This window comes from Sphaeramia orbicularis, chromosome 12, assembly GCF_902148855.1.
Source record: "Sphaeramia orbicularis chromosome 12, fSphaOr1.1, whole genome shotgun sequence".
NCBI classification, from domain to species: Eukaryota; Metazoa; Chordata; class Actinopteri; order Kurtiformes; family Apogonidae; genus Sphaeramia; species Sphaeramia orbicularis.
This window is the reverse complement of record NC_043968.1, coordinates 48,562,216-48,585,847: the sequence shown is the minus strand read 5'-3', so window position 1 is coordinate 48,585,847 and position 23,632 is coordinate 48,562,216. Positions and strand designations below refer to the sequence as shown.

General features: G+C 37.8%; 2 protein-coding genes across 3 annotated transcripts in view; both read left to right on the top strand.

Annotated features, from left to right (window-relative positions):
- ulk1b (unc-51 like autophagy activating kinase 1) overlaps positions 1-10,188 on the top strand; it is a 29,941-nt gene extending 19,753 nt beyond the window's left edge. For both annotated transcript variants that reach the window (XM_030149055.1, XM_030149053.1), the window contains exons 20-27: positions 1,287-1,408; positions 1,944-2,069; positions 2,606-2,787; positions 3,126-3,310; positions 4,802-4,920; positions 5,006-5,163; positions 5,993-6,128; positions 7,310-10,188. In XM_030149055.1, coding sequence (XP_030004915.1) covers positions 1,287-1,408; positions 1,944-2,069; positions 2,606-2,787; positions 3,126-3,310; positions 4,802-4,920; positions 5,006-5,163; positions 5,993-6,128; positions 7,310-7,365 — 1,084 coding nt within the window. In that variant the 3' untranslated portion in view covers positions 7,366-10,188. The remainder of the gene's footprint in view (positions 1-1,286; positions 1,409-1,943; positions 2,070-2,605; positions 2,788-3,125; positions 3,311-4,801; positions 4,921-5,005; positions 5,164-5,992; positions 6,129-7,309) is intronic.
- Positions 10,189-16,217: 6,029 nt separating this feature from the next.
- ccdc74b (coiled-coil domain containing 74B) lies at positions 16,218-20,533 on the top strand. The gene is made up of 7 exons (XM_030150811.1): positions 16,218-16,775; positions 17,716-17,763; positions 18,194-18,311; positions 19,100-19,295; positions 19,379-19,479; positions 19,584-19,643; positions 19,868-20,533. Exons 1-7 carry the CDS (start codon positions 16,475-16,477, stop codon positions 19,992-19,994), a joined length of 951 nt encoding a protein of 316 aa, XP_030006671.1. The 5' UTR covers positions 16,218-16,474; the 3' UTR covers positions 19,995-20,533.
- The last annotated feature ends 3,099 nt before the right edge of the window (positions 20,534-23,632 follow it).

The following is a 23,632-nucleotide window of genomic DNA, read 5'->3' as shown; positions in this document are numbered from 1 at the left end:
ACAGTGCCCTGGGAAGAGAGGCTAGCCATGTCCCACCAACTGGAAAAAGCCAAGTACCAAGACTTGATTGACAAAGATGTCTTAAAAGGGTGGCATGCAACCATTTTCCCCATCCAGGTTTACTGCCACAGTTTACCAGCAAAATCAGTGCGCTACTTCGTCCAGACGGTGCCTAAAGAGTTGAAGTAAGTCACCAGGGACATAGCAGCCGAGATCAGCTCTAGATGGCTGTGGCTGAAGAGAGCCCACAGTTGGAACCCTTCTGCAGGTGAAGCCTAACCAGTCTTTGCTGCCCCACTCAGGCAAAGTGCACAGGTTGACGGGCGAAACACCTGTGACCCTGAAATCCCTGCTGACGACCCTGGTGGGTCTCCACCAGTGTGGATGCACTAAATAGCTCTGTCTTTTTAAGAAGATCTGCAAAGTTTGCATAGTTCCTGCAATTGCTGCTTGTAGCAAAGCATCTTTAATGTTTGCCTCACCCAGTGTGTATTTTTCTCAGTATCAGTGAATTGTAGCTCACCTGTTACCATAAGGCACAGTGTTACTATTGACTTTTCCCTGGTAAATCCTGTCTTGATAGTACATGTTGTCCTCTCCTTATTAGAGATAACACCAACCCCTCTAAACAACACAACTGCTCAGGGAATTGCTTTTTCATTTCAATAAACACCAGTAGTGCAGCTATAGTAAGTAGGTCTCTATCACTGCCCTTATTCATATTTTAAGACACAAATAATACCCAGCTACACAAAAGCTTGAATAGTTACAATACAACTACAGTGTGTGCAAGGAGTTTTGGCCTTTGTAACAAAACAGCATCTTATTGCATGTTTAGACTATAGACCAGATCAGACCATTGCAAGTCAAAGGCTGTTTTGTCACAGAGCTTTGGTCAGAATAGAGTTTGAAGTATGAGTTTGGTACCATTTTAGGATTTCTATTTTGTCGTTAGTCTCCATAAACAAGGCATGGTAACTAGACTGTTGAATACAAAGGGAACAAGAAAAGCACTTGGAGAGCGTAGACCTCCACCAAGGCAGATAAGTGCCCCCCCCCCTTCCCCCAATCACCACTAAAATGTAATCATTTCTTCCTTGTTCCAGTGTCAACATTTCCGGAAAATTTCCTGAATATCCATCCATAACTTTTTGAGTTAATCTTGTTAACAAACACGCACGCATGCATGCACACAAAGCAAAGCAATCACAATACCTCCTGGCGGAGGTAATAAACAATGAAGAACATCATGTTAATGTGTCCCTTTCTCTGTGTGTTGGGTGCAGGTCTCAGAGTGCTGGTCGCCTGTCTGACATGCTGCTGATGGCTGCGTTTGGCCCGGGTGCACCTGCAGGCGATAGAGGCAGCACAGAGAACCTCACCTCTGAAAAAGCCATAGACATAACAGGTAGGCATACAGTATGTTTTGGACAGATATATTTGTTTATAGTGTCATTGTAACACAGTCTAATACTAATCAAATAGTTTTGGTCAGATATGACAAAAATAAACTATAGAACACATGTTTACACACAAATATAGTTGAGCTTTTACATGTTGAGAAATTGAGGCATCAGAATGTGCTACCATAACTGATAATAGCTTTTTCTGTTGATTGTTATAATACAGATTGATTTGGCTTATTCTTGATAGCATTTCAATTGTTCTTGAAGCGCTGTTCAATTGAGTGTTTTTTGGGTACAGTCCCTCTGCGGAGTGTGGACAGGATTTTTGTACAACAAAGGAGAAAAAGCTTTTTTGTTCTTAATTTTCTCGTTTGAAAAATACCTGTTGACCATGTCTGGATTTAAAGTAACACACAACAGTGATTAAAATAATAATAATAATTGTGAGTCATTCAAAGAAGGCACATGCATATTTTCAGTGAAATTTCAGCTATCATAGCTATATTTGGTCAGCTGACCAAATGTACTTTTTTCTAGTGCCCCCAGGCAGCGGGGGAGGCTTTGCCCCTGGCTCCTGCAGCCCAGCGCAAGTGGTTTTTACAGTGGGCTCTCCTCCCACTGGCAGCACCCCACCTCATACCTCCCGACAGAGAAAATACTCAGGTAGCGTATGCTCTTTCTAACACAACAACGTATAGAGAAGTCGTCTCCACATCCCCTCAACCAACAGGTGGGAGTCATACTCCACTTTGTCAGCAGCATTAGTGTTATGCTTCATGTCATACATCAGTCAACCTTGGAAGCTATTATTTTCAATTTCCATTATGTGGAAATTTAATGACGAACAGTGAATGTAAGCATAAAAGTTTTATTTTCTACTAGTAAAGACTGTGGAGAGATGTCATTTTATTTAATTTCATTTCAAGTAATAAACCAGTCAAGCATTTTTAGACTTACAATTCCCCAATTGGGTAAGTAACAGAGTATCTATAAAAAGAATGATAACCGTAGCTGCTGGCAGTTGTTAATTATTAACCGGAATGCTTCGTGACTCCACATGGTATTGGGCATCATATACACCAAAACAACAAACAGCATAGAACTGCAACCCAGACACACACAACTTTATTTGTTATTTGATTTTATTCATCTGCCATTCATATATCTTTTATTTAAATACAAACATTGCACCCTTGTAGGCTCATTCACTTCAGTCAGCCCAGCAGGCTCCTTCACCAGCCGCTACCAGACCGGCACCTATCTGGATGGCTTTGAGGCTCCCTCTAGCCCTCGCTACAGTTTCACAGATCCCATCTCAGCCAACATGGGGGGTCCTGTAACCTTTGAGGCTCCTGAGCTCCCTGAGGAGACACTAATGGAGGTAAGAAACTGGGCTTCTACACACCTCTGGAAAGTTCAGAAAGTTCTGAAACAGCAGGCGCTTTTAGACAGTGGGTCATGTTCTTGCAACCTACTTTTAAATTATAGTTTCAACCAGCTGGTCAGAAGTGTAAAGTAGAAGACATATTGAAATAGAAAGTAACTGGCCTCTGTCTAGAAGGTGTGTGATATCCACAGGATCCTTGAAATTATTGTAGCAAAATAGCCTCGGGTGGGTTTTGCATCGTTGCAGACTGATGTGTCCCCTGCTTAAAATTCTACCACTCAACCTTCTTGCTGTCTCTATCCGCCTTTCTTCCTTTCTCTGTCGGAGTGCAGCAGGAGCATACAGACACTGTGCAAAGCCTGCGTTTCACACTGGATTTCGCCCGCTGTCTGATGGAGGTTGCTGGAGCTCGTGGGTCTGTGGTGGTGGGAGAGCTGGCCGACACCTCTCATCCCTCCCTCCTTCAGCAGCAGAGCCTGGTAGCAGATCAGATAAGCTCGCTGAGCAGAGAGTGGAGGTGAGGCCCCATCAAATATGACTGAGTCTGTTCTAAGGGCAAAGATAGTGTATATGTAATGTTGGAAGTGAAGTGGAATGGTGGATCTATTGGACATCTAACATGTTTAAGTGGAAAAAAAATAGAAAATGCCCTTTAAGGTCTCTTCTCTTTATGTTATAGCTAGCAGGTTTGTAGTAAAACAAGATTCATCATTGCACTTTATACAGAGATGGAAAAAATTATTAGACTATCAAAAGTCATCAAAAACAATGGTTATGCAATCAAGTACTAACTCTTGTGTGTATCATGTCACTAAAACAGACAGAAAAGAAAACATGGAATGTCTTTAAGCTCTGTTTTTGGCAGTACAATGCCATAGATATTAATGTAAGAACTGAAGTGAAAACAAAGGAACATGGCTAGATATCAGCTCTTAAATTAAACTCTTATGAGCTATTTTTGTTGGTATTATATTTGTCCAAACAAATGTACCTTTAGTGGCACCAGGCATTAAAATTCACAAGAAATTGAAGAAAACAAGGGTGGTCTAATAATTTTTTCCATGACTGTATATCATAATAAACAGTTAGAGATTGAAGTGTATAAGATTTTTTTCAGGACTAGTACACAATGATTGGTAATGAAAGAGACCATTAACTGATATGTGGAACCAATATGCATTTGCTGTAAAAAGGCAAATCTTAATGTCAACATTCAGAATAACTTCAACATAAAACTTTTCTTTAAAGCTGCAAGAGCTCTAATCATGTGAAAAACACCCGAATTGGGAAAACCTTCCAGCTGGCCCCTCTCTATCCAATGTAGAAGACTAAATATAAAGATAGATGACCTGACACTATTTAATGCTTCTGTAGAAAAGTGATGCCAAAACGTCTCAGTTATAGGAAGTTTTATATTGCCTTGTGAAGAGCCACAAAGTAGAGCAGCAAAGCCACATCCGTTATAACTTTACAGTGCTTATTACAGTTGTCAATCATATAATTTGCTTCCATCGCCCCCAAACACCTGTGAGCACCTGGGATAGGTTTTCTACAGATCAAAACCACAGTCAAAAAATAAATGCTTCAGACTTGTTTCCTTGTGGGTGACATGAATTACAATATTGTGAACGTAATTTAGGAATGTTTACCCAGTGTCATCCAAAACCACATTGCGCTGCAGCTTTAGGCATATGTTTAATCGAAAGAGAGCTATGTCTTCAAACAGAAAGGCTGATAGATTCCAGCAGCGTTTGAAAAAATAAATAAGCCAAGTAACTCTCAGAAATGGAATAGAGTAGAAACTAAATAAAAAAAATTAATCAAACTTTAATTTGTACTGAAATTATCCACCGTTTGTGGTCTCGGCTGAACAGCAGTAAATAGAATTGCTCGGCATAGTGACTACAAACAGGGAACAATGGCTGCGTCAAAGTAGCAAAGTTGTTAGGTTATATGTTAATTACTACTTATTTTTCAGTATGTTGAGAGTGTTTGTGTCTCTCCTCAGTTATGCAGAACAGCTGGTTCTCTACCTTAAGACTGCAGACCTTTTGTCGACTGCCTTACACACAGCCATGGAGCGAGTTAAACAGGGCAAACTCTATCCATCTGCAACAGTCAAACAAGGTACACAAGCTACTTTACATCAGCATGTTTGATCCTTGTATTCATCTGGTGTATTAAACTATGCCTTTGTTCAAATATGTTTCAGTTGTGAGGAGGCTGAACGAGCTGTACAAGGCCAGCGTGGCATCATGTCGCTCACTCAGCACCCGTCTGGAGCACTTCTTTTCCAGGAAGCATCGTCTAATGGACCAAATCACCTCCATCACAGCTGAGCGGCTGCTGTTCAGCCACACTGTGCAGATGGTGAGCCAGAAGTTAAAACAGTTGGAAAGCTGAAAGGGACACATGGGTGTACCAGTAGGCACCAACAGGATTGCTTAGCTATTTGTAGGCATCCAGTGAATGATTAAAATGCCTTTAATTTAGCCTAAGGATTTGTTTGCAACTTTAGTGCTAAGGGAATAGGGTAAATACTACCCCGGGGCTCTTTATTGCTGTATTTTATATGTATTTTGAAACCCCTGCCCTTATGATTTTTAGATTTTTTATAGACAAACTGATTAGTTTATTAGATTAGCCAATTAATATTTAATTTCATACACCATGAACCATTAACAGTGGGGTAAATAAAAACAAGGCTAATTTTTGTAGTTTTTATGAAAACCGTTAAGTCAGTGTTGCTGTTGATCACACAGGAGATTTAAGAATGATTCTTTAAGTCTGATTTCAGCGTTTCTGCTGGTAAGGTTTTTGCCACGGCAAAATCCATGCTGCCACACCAAACATTTCATACAAAAAGAATCATCACTGTCGCATTAGACTTATTATACATATGTATAATATACAATAGGCCAGGACAAATGTTCTGCCCCCTCAAATAAAAGTTTGCGAAGCTGTAGGAGGTAGGGAAAAGATAAATGAGCATAAAGTTTCACTTTCACTTCTGCGGGGGCATGAACCATGCGCACCCCCCACCCCCCACCAATTACACACCAGCACACCAACAGATCAATTTCAGAGGAAACACTGGATTTTGTAATGCAAGTAAAAACTACTCTTTTGTTATCATCCTTCCTAACACAAGATGAAATGTAGATGTGTTGTGGTAATTTGGATTTTGGCATCATTACAGGTTCAAACTGCTGCACTGGATGAAATGTTCCACCAGGGGGAAGCATCAGCCCTGCGCTACCATAAAGCTCTTCTGCTGATGGAGGGCTTATCTCTGCTGCTCACAGAACAGGATGACATCCTCAGTGTTAGCAAATGTAAGTGTTTGTCTTGGCTCGTCTCATGTAAACGGGTGAATGTCTCAAATGAGCATCTCCATCCATAGACTGTTTCAGCAGTAGTAGTAAAGATAAAAATGAATTCATGAGATATTTTAGATATTTTCTGTAATTGATATTGATAGATTTGATTGATAAACCACAATAAGGTTGGGACCAATCAAACAAAAATGAACATCAACATGAAAAAGTAAATTTGCACACATCATTTATCAAGTGGGCTCATTTTTTAGCTAAAGATCTCTATTTTATGGAACTGTTATCCTTTTAAAATACCACTTGTAGAAAAAAAGTTACAACCAATTTTATCAATTGTACGTTTTACACCATAGCCATGCCTCAGACATAAAAATATAGCTCAAATTTGAAGTTAACAATTTTATCTAAGAAATGTGAAAATATATTATATCTGTCACATTTAAAAAGATTATCTGTGAACTGTTAGAGAGAAATTACTCTTTATTTGTAATTTACCCATATCAGTACGGACCACCACAAGTTGTAAATAACACTTTGTTAGTATTAAATACATTAAATAAAGCATTGTGATTATATTTGGGTTGTTGTTTTAAAATTAAGTCAGCATTTTGGGTGATGCGTACAACAGTAAAGAGTCGTCCATGTGTTACTATGGCAGCCTGTCCACGTGTTACCACATTCTCACGTCAATAAAACAGACACTTTTCAATATTTTACTCCAAAATTTATTTTCAGCATAGCTAAACATAATATCTAAAAGGTTTTGTCCTACTTGATATCAATTTCTGTTGAGAACCGCATGTTTGCATAAAGCTTAAAAAATTGATGTCCGTTTCAAGTCCACGTGTTCCCGAGCAGTAATTTGACATTTTTCACCTAAAAATTTTATGCCCCCAAATTTTGTTATACATAATGTTAAAGTGCTTATAAATACCTACTCAAATATGTATAATACATGCACATAAGTTGCTCTTCTTAAATGACAGAGACTGTTGAACACAAGATGTGTCCATGTGTTAGCGCTTGATCGATCCCGGTAGTATGTTTTTCTTGGTGTGTAAACCCAAAGTACATGAAAGAACCAGCATTAACAGTGATAAAAGTTGTTAAGATTGTGAAAATGACTCATATATGACCCCCCCACAATCTTTTTCTGTCTTTGTTTCACTTTGTGACTGCAGGTAAGGAGTGCATTGAACGTCGACTCACAGCTTTACAGTCAGGACTCTGTGTTTGAGAGTGACCCGTATGACTCCGCCTCCTGGAGCGTGGATATGATGTCAGTCATTTGCACCCTGCACATAACAAACATACCAAATCTCCACCCACACCTCATGGTTATCAGTAGAAATGCTTTCGTTTTGATTTCGTAAAAGTTCCAGGGTCTGTGCTCTCTGGATGGCTTGCAGTTCATCTCAAGTTTTGGACAGTCGCAGTGACTTCCCCAACACTAAACATGGACCAGTGTTGGGCATGAAGCACTAATGCTGTAGAAGAATGTCTGCATTCAGGTCTGTGTGAGAGGACTTTGCTCTTGGCACCAAAAGTTGTATTTTTTGCCAAGGAGAAGATTCCGCCTCAGTAGGGATAACACAAACAGGAGCAAATATTGCCAAGTAGTCACATACCCACATACAGTACTTATCTAAACAAACAGAAAGTCTTTTATAGGCTGCAAATATACATGCTACAGATTTGCTCTAGGCAACTCAATAGACAAAATGTTATCTTTTACCATGATCAGTAGCTGGAGAGAATGTACTGTATGCTGATTACATTCTCATCAAATGTTTGTTTTTCTTACCACTTGTTGCTTTCCTCTGTCTGTTTTTACTGATTTAAATCTACTTGCTCAGTTAAAGGGAAATATATCTATCCCATTTGTTCATTGGTAGGTGACTGCAAGCTTTTTATAAGCACTGACATAAAACTGTTGCCAAAATGACCAAAAAAAAAAAGCTTTTGTTTTTGTTTTGTGTTATGTTTTTATATTAGGTTTGATGATAAATGCTGGTCTGGAAGGAAATCCAGAACATGTGTCTCTGTGTTTGACACTTTACTTACTCTATACTTCCTTTTAATTTTAATTTAACTCCCCTCATCAAAACAATTCAATGGAGGTTTTGCATTCAATCTGGAGCTACTAAAGTGTAAATGTAGCTTTTAATTCAAGGACTGATGTTTTTTCTCTTACCATCTGTGTCACAATCCTTTTAAGATGCTGCAATGACCAGGGATCTGTTTTCCAAGTATACAGAGGTTTAGGTGCTGCTGTCGCTGGTAATCTCTCCACAAATTTCCATTTTATGTCTTTTTGTGTTTGTTTTATCCGACATGTTGGAGTTGAGCAAGTATAATCAAATTTGAATGTAAGGCTGACAGGAGAAAAGCAGCAGAAACATTGGCCTAAATGTTAGTAATGCAACATTTAGACTGATCCCAGAGCTAATGTCTGAATGTTTTTGCACTGTTCAAGTACTGTATAGGATGATGTTGAGTGCAACATGCTAAACATGTTAGAGAGATTTTAAGATTTATACTTTGATACATTTTAGTGCAGTTTTAGTTGTACTATAGTTGCTGTTTAAAGGTAATGTTAGAAAAGAGACCGCTGATAAGGAGATGGTATAAGCTATGTTGTTTCATTTCAGAGTAGGAAGTGGGTGACAATTTTGAAACGTGATGTGTTGATTTGGAGTGCTGATTGTTCTATTTTTGTCTGAAACATTATGTGTAGTCTTGATATTGACCTTAGCCATAAATTCCAATAGGATCCCTTTACTCCTCTAGATTATGAGCCAACAGGAAAAGGGTCAAATTTTGTTCAGATGGCTTTCAAAGAGAGGTGTGTGTGCATGCATGCATGTGTGAAGTGGTGTTGTTTGAGGTATTAGTGAACTGTGGGGTTTGTTTATTGGTTTGACACGATGTGTGAGTTACTTGATTTGGACTCCAGTTTACTCTGGGTTGGATCCCATCTTTACATATCAAACTGAAAACATCCACTGAAAGTACTACTTTCTTTTCCCTGAGGTGTAGTCTTTCTTTGCCTTTTTAGTTGACGGAACATGGTGGATACGTTCCATATTTCTAGTAGAAAGCATTGATGTGTGGTAAGGCCTTGAGATAATTTACAGAGAAAAAGAAGCCAGTGAAGTAGCACTGTCAGCTGAAGAGAATGAAGTGAGGCTTATGTTTGAAGTGAATATTTATCTAATATACTTTTGTGTATTTGCTTTGTGGCCTTTAGTCTTTTGTCAGATAATTTCCTTGAAATTGTTTTTGTGTACATTCCTAGTATCACCCACTGGCTCTCTGTTTGATATACATACTGTTCAGTCAGTATATAGTTGCAATATCTCATAAGATACAGGTAGTAGAAAGTGAAGACCTCTTAACTTTATAAAACTGATGCATGTGTCACTTTTTATTGTCCCCTACAATCATTGCTATCAGTTATCCTAACGTAGGTTACCTTGATTAGGAGTCACAAGCACCATAAAGGTAATTTGTGATGCAGTTGAATTAACTAGTGTAATGTTCGCGCTGGGATGCTATAAGAAACTGAGTGGCATTGCCCTCTGACACCTTGCTAAAGTGTCCTTTAACAAGATACTGAATTCCCATCAGCTCCAGGGCTGTGGGACCAACTAAAGACAAAATGAAGTCAAATCCCCATAAAGATTCAGCCAACCATATATGCACTCCCACAATAATCTGTCATTGATTTATTTGTATTTCTATGTTTGCCAAGAACATACCTGAATGTTTTCACCTTATATTTTCACTTTTACTAACTCTGTATCACTTGTAAATATTGTAAATTAACTTATTGCTGTTATTGTACATATGAAACTACAGGCATGGAGAGAACCATACTGTACCACCTATACATTTCCAAAGAATTGGCCCTACGATTTTCCTTTATTGTCTCTTACTGTTGCAAAAGCATTTTCATTTTGTCACATATGGCAGACACACTATTTTAATGTCTTTGTGTGTGATGTAACATTTACTGTGTGAGAGTTGCAATAAATCAATAAAGTCAAAGGAAAGATCAGTTGTCTTCAGATGATGCCAATTTCTTTTTCTCATTTATTCAGATTTTCATATATTCTCTTCCTGTTGCTTTTTTAGGTTGAATACTATATATGATCTTACAGACACTTTAACATACTCACAGTCCCTAGAAGAAACAGCTGCAAATTGGTCTCCCTTATTTTGTCCTTGCTGTGTATTTTGTATGTTTTCAAACTGTTCCTCTGAGTGACATACAAGAAACTTATAAGGGAATAAAGTTAATATAAGATTCCATTAGGGGTGAAACTTAACCATATTTAAACTCTATTTTAGTTTCTTATACTTGGATTTACTTGTATGTAACTAGAGTGGGGCAAAAAAAAGTATTTAGTCAGCCACTGATTTTGCAAGTTCTCCTACTAAGAAAGTTGAGAGAGGTCTGTAATTTTCATCAGAGGTACACTTCAACTATGAGAGACAAAATGAGGGAAAAAAAATCCAGGAAATCACATTGTAGGATTTTTAAAGAATTTATTTGTAAATTATGGTGGAAAATAAGCAGTTGGTCAATAACAAAAGTTCAACTCAATACTCTGGAACATAACCTTTGTAGGCAATGACAGAGGTCAAACGTTTCCTGTAAGTCTTCAGCAGGTTTGCACACACTGTAGCTGGTATTTTGGCCCATTCCTCCATGCAGATCTCCTCTAGAGCAGTGATGTTTTGGGGCTGTCGCTGGGCAACACGGACTTTCAACTCCCTCCACAAATTTTCTATGGGGTTGAGGTCTGGAGACTGGCTAGGCCACTCCAGGACCTTGAAATGCTTTTTACGGAGCCACGCCTTCGTTGCCTGAGCGGTGTATTTGGGATCACTGTCAGGCTGGAAGACCCAGCCACGTTCCATCTTCAATGCTCTCACTGATGGAAGGAGATTATGGCTTAAAATCTCACAATACATGGCCCCGTTCATTCTTCCCTTAACACGGATCAGTCATCCTGTCCCCTTTGCAGAAAAACAGCCCCAAAAGCATGAGGTTTCCACCCCCATGCTTCACAGTAAGTATGGTGTTCTTGGGATGCAACTCAGCATTCTTCTTCCTTCAAACACGACAAGCTGAGTTTTGACCAAAAAGTTCTATTTTGGTTTCATCTGACCACATGATATTCTCCCAATCCTCTTCTGGATCATCCATATGCTCTCTGGCAAACTTCAGATGGGTCTGGACATGTACTGGCTTAAGCAGGGGGACACTCCTGGCACTGCAGGATTTGAGTCCCTCTCGGCGTAGTGTGTTACTGATGGTAGCTTTTGTTACTTTGGTTCCAGCTCTCTGCAGGTCATTCATCAGGTCCCTCCGTGTAGTTCTGGGATTTTTGCTCACTGTTCTCATGATCATTTTGACCCCACGGGATGAGATATTGCGTGGGGCCCCAGGTCGAGGGAGATTATTAATGGTCATGTTTGTCTTCTATTTTCTTACAATTGCTCCCACAGTTGATTTCTTCACACCAACCTGCTTGCCTATTGTAGATTCACTCTTCCCAGCCTGGTGCAGGTCTACAATTTTCTTCCTGGTGTCCTTGGACAGCTCTTTGGTCTTGGCCATGGTTGAGTTTGGAGTCTGACTGTTTGATAGTGATGTTACGCTCGAAGCAGACACTCGACTCCGTGTCGGGGTTTCACACAGCAGAAGTATCGTTTCACCAGGTGAAAAATCACATGACTCCCCAAATGAAGCTTCATTGTGTCACACGCGTATCGGCAATGTGTCACTCCAGCTTTGAATGAAGGGCAGGTTGTCAAACTCCAAATGCTTATAAATGAGCACAATCCCTCAGAAGGTTGTAGGTTTTTGAGAGGAGGAATTTTGCTTGTGTTACACAGTTTCAGTGATTTAGAACGAGGGAGGGTGAGGTTTACGGTAAGATTAGTAGAACATCAGATTAACTTGCATTGGCACATGGTTACTGACACACACTATACATTGATTTATATACCTGCATACACATACATACACACACACACACATACATACATACATACATACATACATACACACACATACATGCACACATACATACACACACACACATACATACATACACACATACATACACACACATGCACACATACATGCATACACACATACGTACACACATACATACACACACACACACACACACACAGATACATACACACACACACACATACATACATACATACACACACACACACACACATACATACATACATACACACACACACACATACATACACACATACATACATACACACATACATATTAGACACACATACAAACAATTAGTTAGTTAGTTTGTGTGTTTGTTTGTGTGTGTATTTGTTTGTTTGTTTGTGTGTGTATGTGTGTTTGTTTGTGAAAGTGTGAAAGTGAGTGTAAAGTGAGTGTGTGAGCATTAACTGTTTGTCTAATTGTTTGAGGGTGAGGAAAGGACAGATAGTGAGAATGGAGGAAAGGCCACCCAAAGGAGCGAGGTCATATGTGTAGGGGCACTTTGACCTCATCACCCCTAAAAAGGTCAAGTGTCTGATGTGTGCTCAAGAGTTGGCCTTTAGTAATAACACCTCTTCTATGCTGAGGCACCTGCGCTCAAGGCACCCAGAAACTACACCCAGTCCAGTTGCTCCTGCTGCTCCAGCTGCTCCTGGAGTAACTGGACAAGGTAAGCCTACGCAACAACCGACACAACAGTGGAGGTTCAGCGATATTTATCTGAGCCCTACCTCTCCACCGGAGAAGACCCCTTAAAATACTGGCAGGAGGGCGGCAGTTTATCCAAATCCCTTCAAGCTTGCTCAACAGTATTTACATATGCCTGCAAGTTCAGTGGCATGTGAAAGGGTCTTCTCCAAAGCTGGAGAAGTCATCTCAAAGAAGAGGAACAGACTGAAACCAAACACAGCTGAAATGATTTTGTTTTTAAATAAAAATCTTTGAAACACCCAAATCCCCGTCCTAATGTCACAAGCATTTCATACAACTACTGTCATCACAGTCCCTTATTGCACAAGCATTTCACTCTTTTTTATTTTGTAAACATATTTCTGTATTTCTATCACTCTTTCAAAAACATATATCTAAAACATACAGTATTATATGATGGCACAATCACGCAAGTATATTATTATTTTCTATAAAAGAAAAAAAAAATCACTCATTTCAAGCTGCACGTTCTGTGGATCCTTTATTGCTAAACAAACACAACAGTGCCTTACTGTTTCACGACCCTTTGCCCTTTGTTTAATGTGAATGCAGTGTATAATTTTATCCAGCAGATGTCACTACACTTAATTGTATCAAATGCTTCGAAACACTGAACCATTTCAACACAATTGCTTCAGATTGATTCAGTGGTTCAGAAAGCTTCAGTTTCTCCATCACTGCTGTTTGAGGCTGTGGACAGGTGTCTTTTATACAGATAACCAGTTCAAACAGGTGCCATTAAAACAGGTAACGAGTGGAGGACAGAAGAGCTTCTTAAACAAGAAGTTACAGGTCTGTGAGAGCCACAAATCTTGCTTGTTTGTGGGCGACCAAATACTTATTTTCCACCATAATTTACAAATAAATTCTTTAAAAAATCCTACAATGTGATTTCCTGGATTTTTTTTTTTTTTTCTCATTTTGTCTCTCATAGCTGAAGTGTACCTCTGATGGAAATTACAGACCTCTCTCATATTTCTAAGTAGGAGAACTTGCAAAATCAGTGGCTGACTAAATACTTTTTTTGCCCCACTGTAGTTACTTTTACTACCTGAGCATTTCCATGTTTTTTATGCTTCTATTCAATTACATCTCAGAGGCAAATACAGAATGCAGATATACTTCTTACACCCCTGCATTTCTGACATCTCTACTTTACAGATAACAATTTACAATTTTTCATCTCATTCCTGTCCAGTGAAAAACACTTCTATCTGTAAATTATGCTGTGATGTTACCTATTGTGCAGATTAAATGTTTGTTCTGGGCTGACAATAACATCCCATTGAATTAAATATTGACAAGTAAAAACCCTTGGATTAGCCATAAAATGCATTGTCACAAACCTTGTAACATGGTTATTTTTCCAGTCTTGTGAAAAAAAGCCTTCTCAAATTCTCTAATTTTGCAGCCTCTGTTTGTGTATGTGGTAATTTGATGATTTTTTGAGACCTATTCATTTTCGTTTTATTATGATTATTAGATTATTTAATTACATTCATTGATTTTTTTGCAGGAATTTCATTACATACACACACATCATAAACTTCCATATAATACTGTCGCAGGTCACATGCTCAAGCATCACAGTTTTAACCAATTTGATGTGAGAGAAAGCCATCATAAACATCTATGAAAATCTTTGAGACCTATGGTTCTGATATGACAATGATGCTACAAACATATGATGACCTCATTAATATGATGTATTTCTACAGTGAAAATAAACAGTGGAAGGAGTTAAAATGAGCTCTACCTAAAACATCTACAGTGCTCAAATACCCATGTAGAGACCAACATTCTAGAGCTAAAAATGAACATGGACAATAAACTGCTATAAAATCCTCATATATCAATATATTTTCTGATGCATTAGTAGTTTTGTGTGGTGTACATAGGTCCATCATTGCAAAAAACAAAAAAACATTGACTTTCATTGAAAACACATTTTTAATCTCACATAAAAAATACTACTGCAATGAAATCTGTGGTGTTGTTCATCTTTGACATGTCCAAGACCTGACATAAAACATTGACACATTTTGATTTGATTTTTTCTGTTTTGAATAAAACAAGTGGCATCAAGTATTCAAACTAGAATTTAAGGGATTAAAATCATAGCTATGATTGAACATTTTTGTAGTTTTGAGCAAATCTGAAGTGGTTTAAGGAGATTTGTGCTGAAAAAAATATTGATATAGCATTTTTTTTTTTTTTTTGCCTCTATAATGTTGGCCCAAGAGGGTGCAAATGTCAGTTTTGTATAATACACCTGTAAAAGTTATAGACATTAGATTCAATAAATATCTGAAATATAACATTCTTGCAGAAAACCATGCCATAAGCAGCTGTAACAGCCATAACAATCTACAAATCAAAAAAAAAAAAAAAAAGTTACAAAAATGGTCTGAGGGGTCCCTAGGGGTTAATGCAGCAGTTATATGACATCAAATACATTACATTTAAAAGTAAAACATTGACAGAATGCTTTTGTTGCTAGATACATTGAAAAAGATTTCAAGTTGTTTTGGAGAGATGTGCTTTTTGGCCTCTTTGATATTAAAAGAAATAAGACCAGTTCTGATGAAACATTCATTATTAACCTTATCATTTCTTCTGGCAAAATTCCACATTCACAAATGCAAGTTCTCTCATCAAAAAACTTCTTTTATTGTTTTTCACAATGAGATCAAACAGTACATTGACTCAATTAAGTTTTCTTTTAATTAAAAGGCTACAAGAACTGTGAACATCTGTAAACATTTTGGCATTTTTTTGTAAACCCCTTCACCCCCTGGCAAGTTATGTGATGTGATTTTCATGTTCTATGTTAATACTGGTAATTTTGCATACCTTGCACAGTTTGTTATTATTTGCTGAAGGTCTTCATCTTTGTAAAACTGGCAAATGACAAATAAACTATATATAAAAAAAAACAAGACATTGACAGAATGCAGAGACACTATTACTGTATGTCTAGTGTTTGAGTTGTCATTTAGTTTTTGGTCTCATAATTGTTTTTCAGCCCCTTCTTAATAACTTTCATCCATATTACTCTCATATTCATGCTCTAAACCTTATTCACTCTAAAATGGTTAAAATTCTTTTCAGTGAAATACAGACTCACACTGCTCATTATGTTATTAACAGCTATTTCTGTATAAGCCCCGCCTCCAAATACTCCACCAATCAAATGGATAGTTTTGAATGTTTCGACGCGGAAGATTGGTAGTCAGTTCTGTCAATCTCCACAAAGAAGGCGGGACGTGTAATTCAGGTGGTTGTCACGGCAACAGTATGAGTGAAGCGGAGCGCATGTCAGCGGAAGAGAAACGTAGCTAGGTTAATTCAGTCTAACAAAGTGTTTACGAGTAGCGTTAACATACTTCAACTTAGTTTTAGCGAGGTTTTATCGCCTAGAGTAATGATTAACCTTTTCCCTGAGAATAAACGTTAACTAATAGTGTCGGTCATGTAGCTAAAATAGGTAGTGGGAGAACTTGGTGCCACCTTGCTAGCAAACAAGAGACGCTATTAGCATGTTTTGTCAACCGAATATGGTTTAACGCTAACTAAAATAATGTCAAGCAATAATTTTCCACCAGTGCACCATTTACCACACTGGACCCGCATTGGGAGTTTAAGCAGGACTTGTTCTCCACTACGTTTACCTGCCAGCCAACTAAAGCAGCTGCCTGTTCTCCCACCGCCGGTTGACAGAGACAGGGGACAGGTGAGGGTAGAGGAGGCGACCTGCCGCGGAGGCACCGACCCCCGCATCGCTTCACTGGAGAGAAATATCCAGTTCCTTCAGCAACAGCACAAGGACACTCTTGGGAAGCTTCACACAGAAATAGAATACCTCAGACGGGAGAATAAAGGTGAAGAAATGGAAGTAATGTTAAATATAATAAGAGCTATGGGCCTAATATTAAGTTAAAGGCTCTGAATTAGGCATGAAACAAAAGTATTGTATAAAAATTTATAGTTATTGTAGTTCAGTTTCTGTTCAGTTAAAAGCCAAAAAAATAATAGTCAATTAATTTATGTTGGAAAACAAAACTGCTTTTTTACACCTGAAAGTATTTATATTTCAGGAGAGTAAATGGTTGAAGTAAAATACTTCATGTCCGTCCATGCAGTTTCCTAGTACTTTACAGGAAATGACTGCAGGCTTCAGAAAAGGAAACAGCTCAAAATAGATGATATTTCTGTTAAAAATACTTTGTGAAATGATTTGGCTGTCACAGTGATTTGACACAATCTCTCACTTCACAGCAAGAGACAAAGTCCATGGGTGAAATAATAATTAGCAAAACCATTTCTTGTGTGTGTTGATCAATATTGCCTTTCATTAAAATAAATGAACTACTCTGCTAAGAAACACAATCCATATCATTTTCATTTACCAGGGTGAGTATCCTGCTATGCTGTCCACACGTTGTTTTTAATGAAATCAGGCAAATGGCTCTGTCTTACTCCCAGTAAGGTGCTGAAAAACGTGAGACATTCAATCTAGGTACGGTGGTCGCATAGCAACTGCAGGGTTTTGACTTGAGGAAAATGAAAGGTGAGTGGTTTCTCAGTGGGAGGTGGACAGAGACCTGGTGTCACTTTACCGAGCGGTCCTCATACTGTTCCATATGACCACATTTCACCACCCACCAGGAGTTTCCTCAGTCATCTGTCTCTGCGCTGTCACTTCAGTCAGGCCCATGTGGATACATGGGCAATTTGCCTGGACTGTATTACAGGACTGTGTCTTTTATGAGCCTCTGTACACTCTAACATGCACTAAGACTCTCCATATGGATGTTCCAGAGTTGCAGTATAAGCTGATAATGGAGTCACCAAAGTCAAGTAGAAAAGGTAAGATGTAACTCTGATTTACTGTTGTTTTTGTTGTCAGTTTCTTCATATGGAATGTTGTCATTCATATATAATGTATATTTTAAGGTACTTTTATCAACTGTTAATTGAAAAAAATATGTAGGGTAATGTTTTGTATGAATTTATTAAGTAACAATGAATTATGAATGAAAAAATACTACCAAACACAGTTATTAACAATATTGACAAGAGTCTCTCAATACTTCCGTATAGACTGAATCATACCATTATAGTGTATTATCTATATTTGGTAGTATTCCATGGCGGGACTGAAATGCCCATTATGTAAAATAATAACACGATTCCTTAAGTTTACCACAAATTATAATAATAATAATAATAATAATAATAATAATAATAATAATAATAATAAACTGGCTATGGTTATTTTGGGTTCTGTTTCTCTCAGGTTTGACAAACAGTCAACGAGGCATTAGGCCGCCCACCCAGGGAAGTGAAGCTCGTATGGGCATCTATCTGGAGGAGCAGCTCCAAGATACACGACCACTGCAGGATCAGGCGGTCAGGTGAGTCTCTGTCCAGCTGCATCTGATCCAGACTCAGTACCCAGACTCCTCCTGCCTACTTGCATCAATATTGTTCAATATATTTTAATCAACACATTCATGCAAGAAAGAAAAAAAAAAAATCCAGATCATCTCTTGCATAGAGATAACTTCTTGCATTATGGTAATGTTTTCAGCAGTTACAGTCACAGTGAGAACATTAAGGATGCTCTTAAAGTTATCAGGTCCTTATTGCAGAGTCAATTTAATATACATAATTTATTCTTCATGTAATTCTTATATGAATAAATCTATTTTGGTGATTTTTAATCTCACATATGTTGGGTGTAACTGTTTACTTCTTGCTGTCAACTGATATGGATTGTTATTGAATGGATGATGTTGAGTATTGAGAGAGCACAGTGGATTTTTTTCCATCAGATAGAAGAAAAGAATTTGGTAATAATTACAAATGAGGTAGAAATTTTTTGAACTTACATGACCATTTACTTATCACCATGTATTTGCTTTGTCTCTGCTTCAAGTAAATCTACTATTTGCTCTGTCTGCAGTGCTGGTTGACATAGTTCCACAGCAGCATAAGACTGTCTGCCACAGTCTGCAGCAGACTGATGTGTCTGCATTCACTTTATCTTTACTGCCTTTGTGGAATAAGTTGTATCAAATGCATGTTACCTCCAAAGAGCATTTAATCAGTGTTTAGTCTGTCATTTTCTTTCACAGCTGATTTTAACAGTGTGTATACTTATTTTCTAAATGGCATTATTTCACCGATGATGGGAAAGAAGCATTGGAGAACTGAGTGAAACTCTAGGTTCATCTAGGCATGATCATGGTCCAGAGCTGAAGGGAGGCCTCATCACTTCATTACAGCCTCTACGAATCCACAGCAGCCCCTCCCACCCACCACGAGCTCCCACACTACAGGAGTGTGAGGTCATCATTCGTCAGCTGTACAATGCAAACAGTTTACAGTCTCAGGAAGTGAGTGCATTTCAAATGACAGCAGTGGCCAGAATTGAACTATGAAAATAACTTGTGAGTTACACGTTTTGCTCTATTTGTAGATTATACGTGTGAAGGCCGTGCTAAGAGATATTGTTTTGAGCAAAAAAATTACTCCTGAAAACTACATTCTCACCAAGACCTACCTTGCTGATGGCACTCGGTAAGTTAACACAGTGCATTATTTTATCATCATTTGACTGTCAGATTACTAACTGAAAAAGTATCTCAGCTCTCTTAAAATTTGTGTATTTTGTACTTTTACAGCAAATATTCAGAAGTGGAGAGATTGCCAAAGCTCGGTCTTCAAACGTTTCCTGACAAACTGTATGTACACATAGTTTGACACAGATTGTGATTTAATTTAATGTGACACTTACTCTTTATCTCTGAATTTATCCAACAGACTGTATAAAAGTTCTGTGATTTATCTTTGTTTGCTTATAATCTTGAAATATTCTAAGATGCCTCCCTGATCTAAGACAGACACTTTCCATGGGCTCAGCTGCCCTAGTCCTGTAGTTTTCATTGCCGTATGACTTCCTCCCCAGGTCTGGACCCTCTCAGTCTGGGGTGATTTTACCAGCTCTCAAACAGACATTCAGCACCAACATTGCTGAGAGGCAGAGGAGGACACGTGCTGTTCAGAGGAACCGTTTTAAGAGGACAGTGCACTGAATACAGAACGAACTCTATCTTATCAACACATCCAGTTAAAGTATTCATGTTCTCTAGTTCCTTATGCAGGACAGTATGAAAGAACAAGGAAAAGGAAAAAAATGTGAATTTTGCACATACAGAGAATGTCTTATATTTAGCTTTGTGCTGGGTGTAATGTAAAGCACTTGTACTACAAAGTTGCTCTTCAACATAACACTAGCCATTCATTTTAGTTAGTGGAAGTCAGTGGGAAATGGGTTTAGGAGGCATAGTACTAATGTTTTGCAGCTCTGCCAAATCCTGGGCATTGTTGTAATTATCTATTTACAACAAAACCTATTGTGGACTAAATTGTTTGGAGGATTCTGGCCGTACACTTGTGTAAAATAAACACTAAAAATCCAGTAAAAGATTTAAACACAAAAGAACACTGTGAGAGTTTGTGTTTTATATTCCCTTTCATTGATTCAGGACAGAATATGTGAATGCACCTTTTAACATCACAGACTAGTCAGGTTATGATACAGCAACTATTATTAGCTTAGATTTTATAGATTGAAAAAAAAAAAAAAACATTAATACCAAAACATGAAGTACATAGTGAATTTAAACTTCTATTTTTATATATTTTTGGATGACAAAAGTGAGTTTAAATGTCATTTGGGTGAATTTGATACACTGTGATCAACGGTTGTTACACGTGAAACCTTGTCTCATTAATTTAAGGCCCATAAACGTGTAAAAAAAAAAATGAAACCTTTAGTGGAAATCTCATATTTAAAATACGTTTAAAAGGGTGGTTCTGGAGTTGTGTCTACACACAGACTTCAAAGAAATGGCACCATTTCACAAACATAGTTTAATCTGCAAGAGGTTTAGTTAAATTATGAGGAAGTGGTTACTTTCAAAAGTTGACATACAAACTGAAGACAAACCCTTAACTATGAGGAAGGCATCTAGTGGGTTTGTGCATTACTGTTTTTGTTTTTTGTTTTACTTTTTTTTTTTTTACTTTTGTGAAATGAAAACAAAAAACAAATGATGACTGTTATGTTTGCTAAGAATAAGCCCATTTCAATCAGTTTCTTCTTTATAACCGCTTTCCCAAAAGTGGCCAAAAGGTAAATTTTCTTGATAATCACATGTGACTAAATTTACCAACATTTACATATATTTCACACTTGAATGCATCATTATAGTCTCATCATCAGTAAATGTATACATGACAAAATGTGTTTAAAAAATGTATTAATCACTTTTATTGGAAAATTTAATTACTTAAAGAATTAAAATGGACCTATGATTGGTTGGACAATGATTTTAAAAAACTATTTTCAGTGAGATGCACTACGCCAAAATCAACAAACAGCCAAACAGCAGAGCACTGCAGAATAATTTCATAACAGGAATCAAAACTAAGCTCCCAGTTGCGCAACAGTTTAGGGCAGGTTAAGAACTGCATCGAGCCAGGTGGGGCAAACAAACGCTGCATGAATTTGGCCTAACATACTCCGCCTCCATAACCTTTAAATACACAGCAGTTGTGTACTCAGATCAGTTTATGCTGTTCATCCAGATAAGGTTTTCAAATTTACAGTTGATCTGATACAACTGTCTTTTATGCTGTTAATTCTGAGCAAATTTTAACCCTGCCTTGAGGCTAGCATAATTTACTACAGAACTAACTGAATCTGCACTCAAATGAAGGTCCTGCTGTAATGAAAATATTCCAAACAGCCTCCCATTCCCTGCTGTCGTACACTTCTCTATGTAGTACCTTTTCTGCGCTCCCCTTAGTGTTCACATTTTACCAACAACATGTCATGTAATTTCTAGAGGTGGGACTTGATAGTACTGTGCTTAAGTACAGTTTTGTGGAATTTGTACTTCACCTGAGTATTTATTTTTCTGACAACTCTTCACTTTTAGTGCTTAAATTTTAACATAAATGTCTGGACTTTGTGTTTTCTACATTTTCTAAACAGACTGCCAATTTCAACCTAATAGGATGGAACAGTAACACATATTGCATATCACACTAAACTAGATGAAAGATAAAAGGAAAATAACATAAAAGACATGACAAATGTAATAATTGGTAAGGACTTAACATGATATAATTGGAAGAAACAAATAAGATAAAGATGATATAAAGCATTTGACAGGATTAAAACTAATCATATCCTGGCATTCATAACATTAAATCAAAGTCAAGAAAATGAGTATAACTTGAGTCCAAATTTTACAAAAAAAAATTATGTAAAAGAAAATTTTACTGAGTATATCTCATAGCCAGTACTTCTTGTGGAGTGAACGAAGTGTGTACTTTTGCCACCTCTGCTTCATTTAAAGGAGTGATATTTTGCATTTTTTTAATGGAATTATGTATTTTAAAACATTTCCCTGTGGTCTACATAAACTGTAAATGCTATGCTTGGGTCTGAATTCTTCATTTATTCACTCCACAGGTCCATCTTCAACCCTATTTTCTGAGTAATGACACCAGAAAGGTTGTTTTAAGCATTGGCTCTTTAAATGCACAAGAGCCACTTCACGCCCCACCCCCTCCAGGTTGTTGACTGTGCTGCTCTGTCCAGTTCAGCCACTTGTGTTCATTAATACAACCAACAACTGAACATTTTAGGTAATTGGCTTGAAGTTTGGACATATCTTCCGTATGGACTACAACCACTGCTGCTGACAAACAATTATGGCATGCTCAGAGAAATGTTTGTCGGAAGTCTTGACCTTACATGTGCAAATGTCGTGACGTAACTAGTTATAGACACAACAAAATAAAAGGGAATTAAAAACAGTTGTAGAAATCCACTCAATTTTTGCCAACATGAATATAAAGATAGCTTTGCGGCACCTGGAGGGTTCAAATTCAAATTGTTTGAACTATTAGGGTCCAAATACACAAATAAATGTACCAAAGACTAATAAAAGTGGGTTTAGCAAAATATGACCTCTTTAAGAAGTTCAGCAGCAGTAGATTAATGGGGTGCCTGATCTTACAGGCCAAAAATGAGTATTTTGAAACTTTCACAATTCAGTTTCCACATATTCCACTCCAGCTGGCGCTGTCTCAGAAGTGGAGTTGTCAGAGCTGTTGCCAGCCTCTGTTAGCTTTGTAGTGGTCTGTTTCATCACCATGGCACTAACTGACTTCACCATACAGCTTTGGTTATCATTTGGACATCTTGATGATTCTGAAGCAGTGAGGTATTAAGTGTTTTTAGTCAACTCAATCTGCTATTACTCAGTGTTTTTTAATGTTTTATTTTCAAACCTGGCAGCTAACTGGAAAGCACAATGTTACGACACCATACTTGCGACTGTCAGATGAGTGAGCATGTATGCATCTAAGTTCACAATGGGAAGAGTAAGTGAGGATGAAAGATAAAACTGAGTTCCCTTTTCTCACAGTATATCAAACATTTGTTTCATTATGTCTCAAATGCTACTGTCCTTCTGTAGCAGTGCTAGTTTGATGGCCACTGCACCACTGGTTTGGCTCCAAAATGAGTCAATACATCACTGACAGAGTGAATTAAATATCTCCTTCTGTGTCTTAGCATTGACTGCACTGCTTTATTTTCTGTCCTTAGACAACAACTGCCTCTAGAGTTACTTAGCAGCTCTCATTTATGTAC

Coding starts and splice junctions, on each gene's coding strand:
- ccdc74b (XM_030150811.1), top strand. CDS start 16,475: ATGTCAAGCAATAATTTTCCACCAGTGCACCATTTACCACACTGGACC. Junction 19,480..19,583: donor TACCTTGCTGATGGCACTCG/GTAAGTTAACAC, acceptor GTACTTTTACAG/CAAATATTCAGAAGTGGAGA. Junction 19,644..19,867: donor CAAACGTTTCCTGACAAACT/GTATGTACACAT, acceptor CTTCCTCCCCAG/GTCTGGACCCTCTCAGTCTG.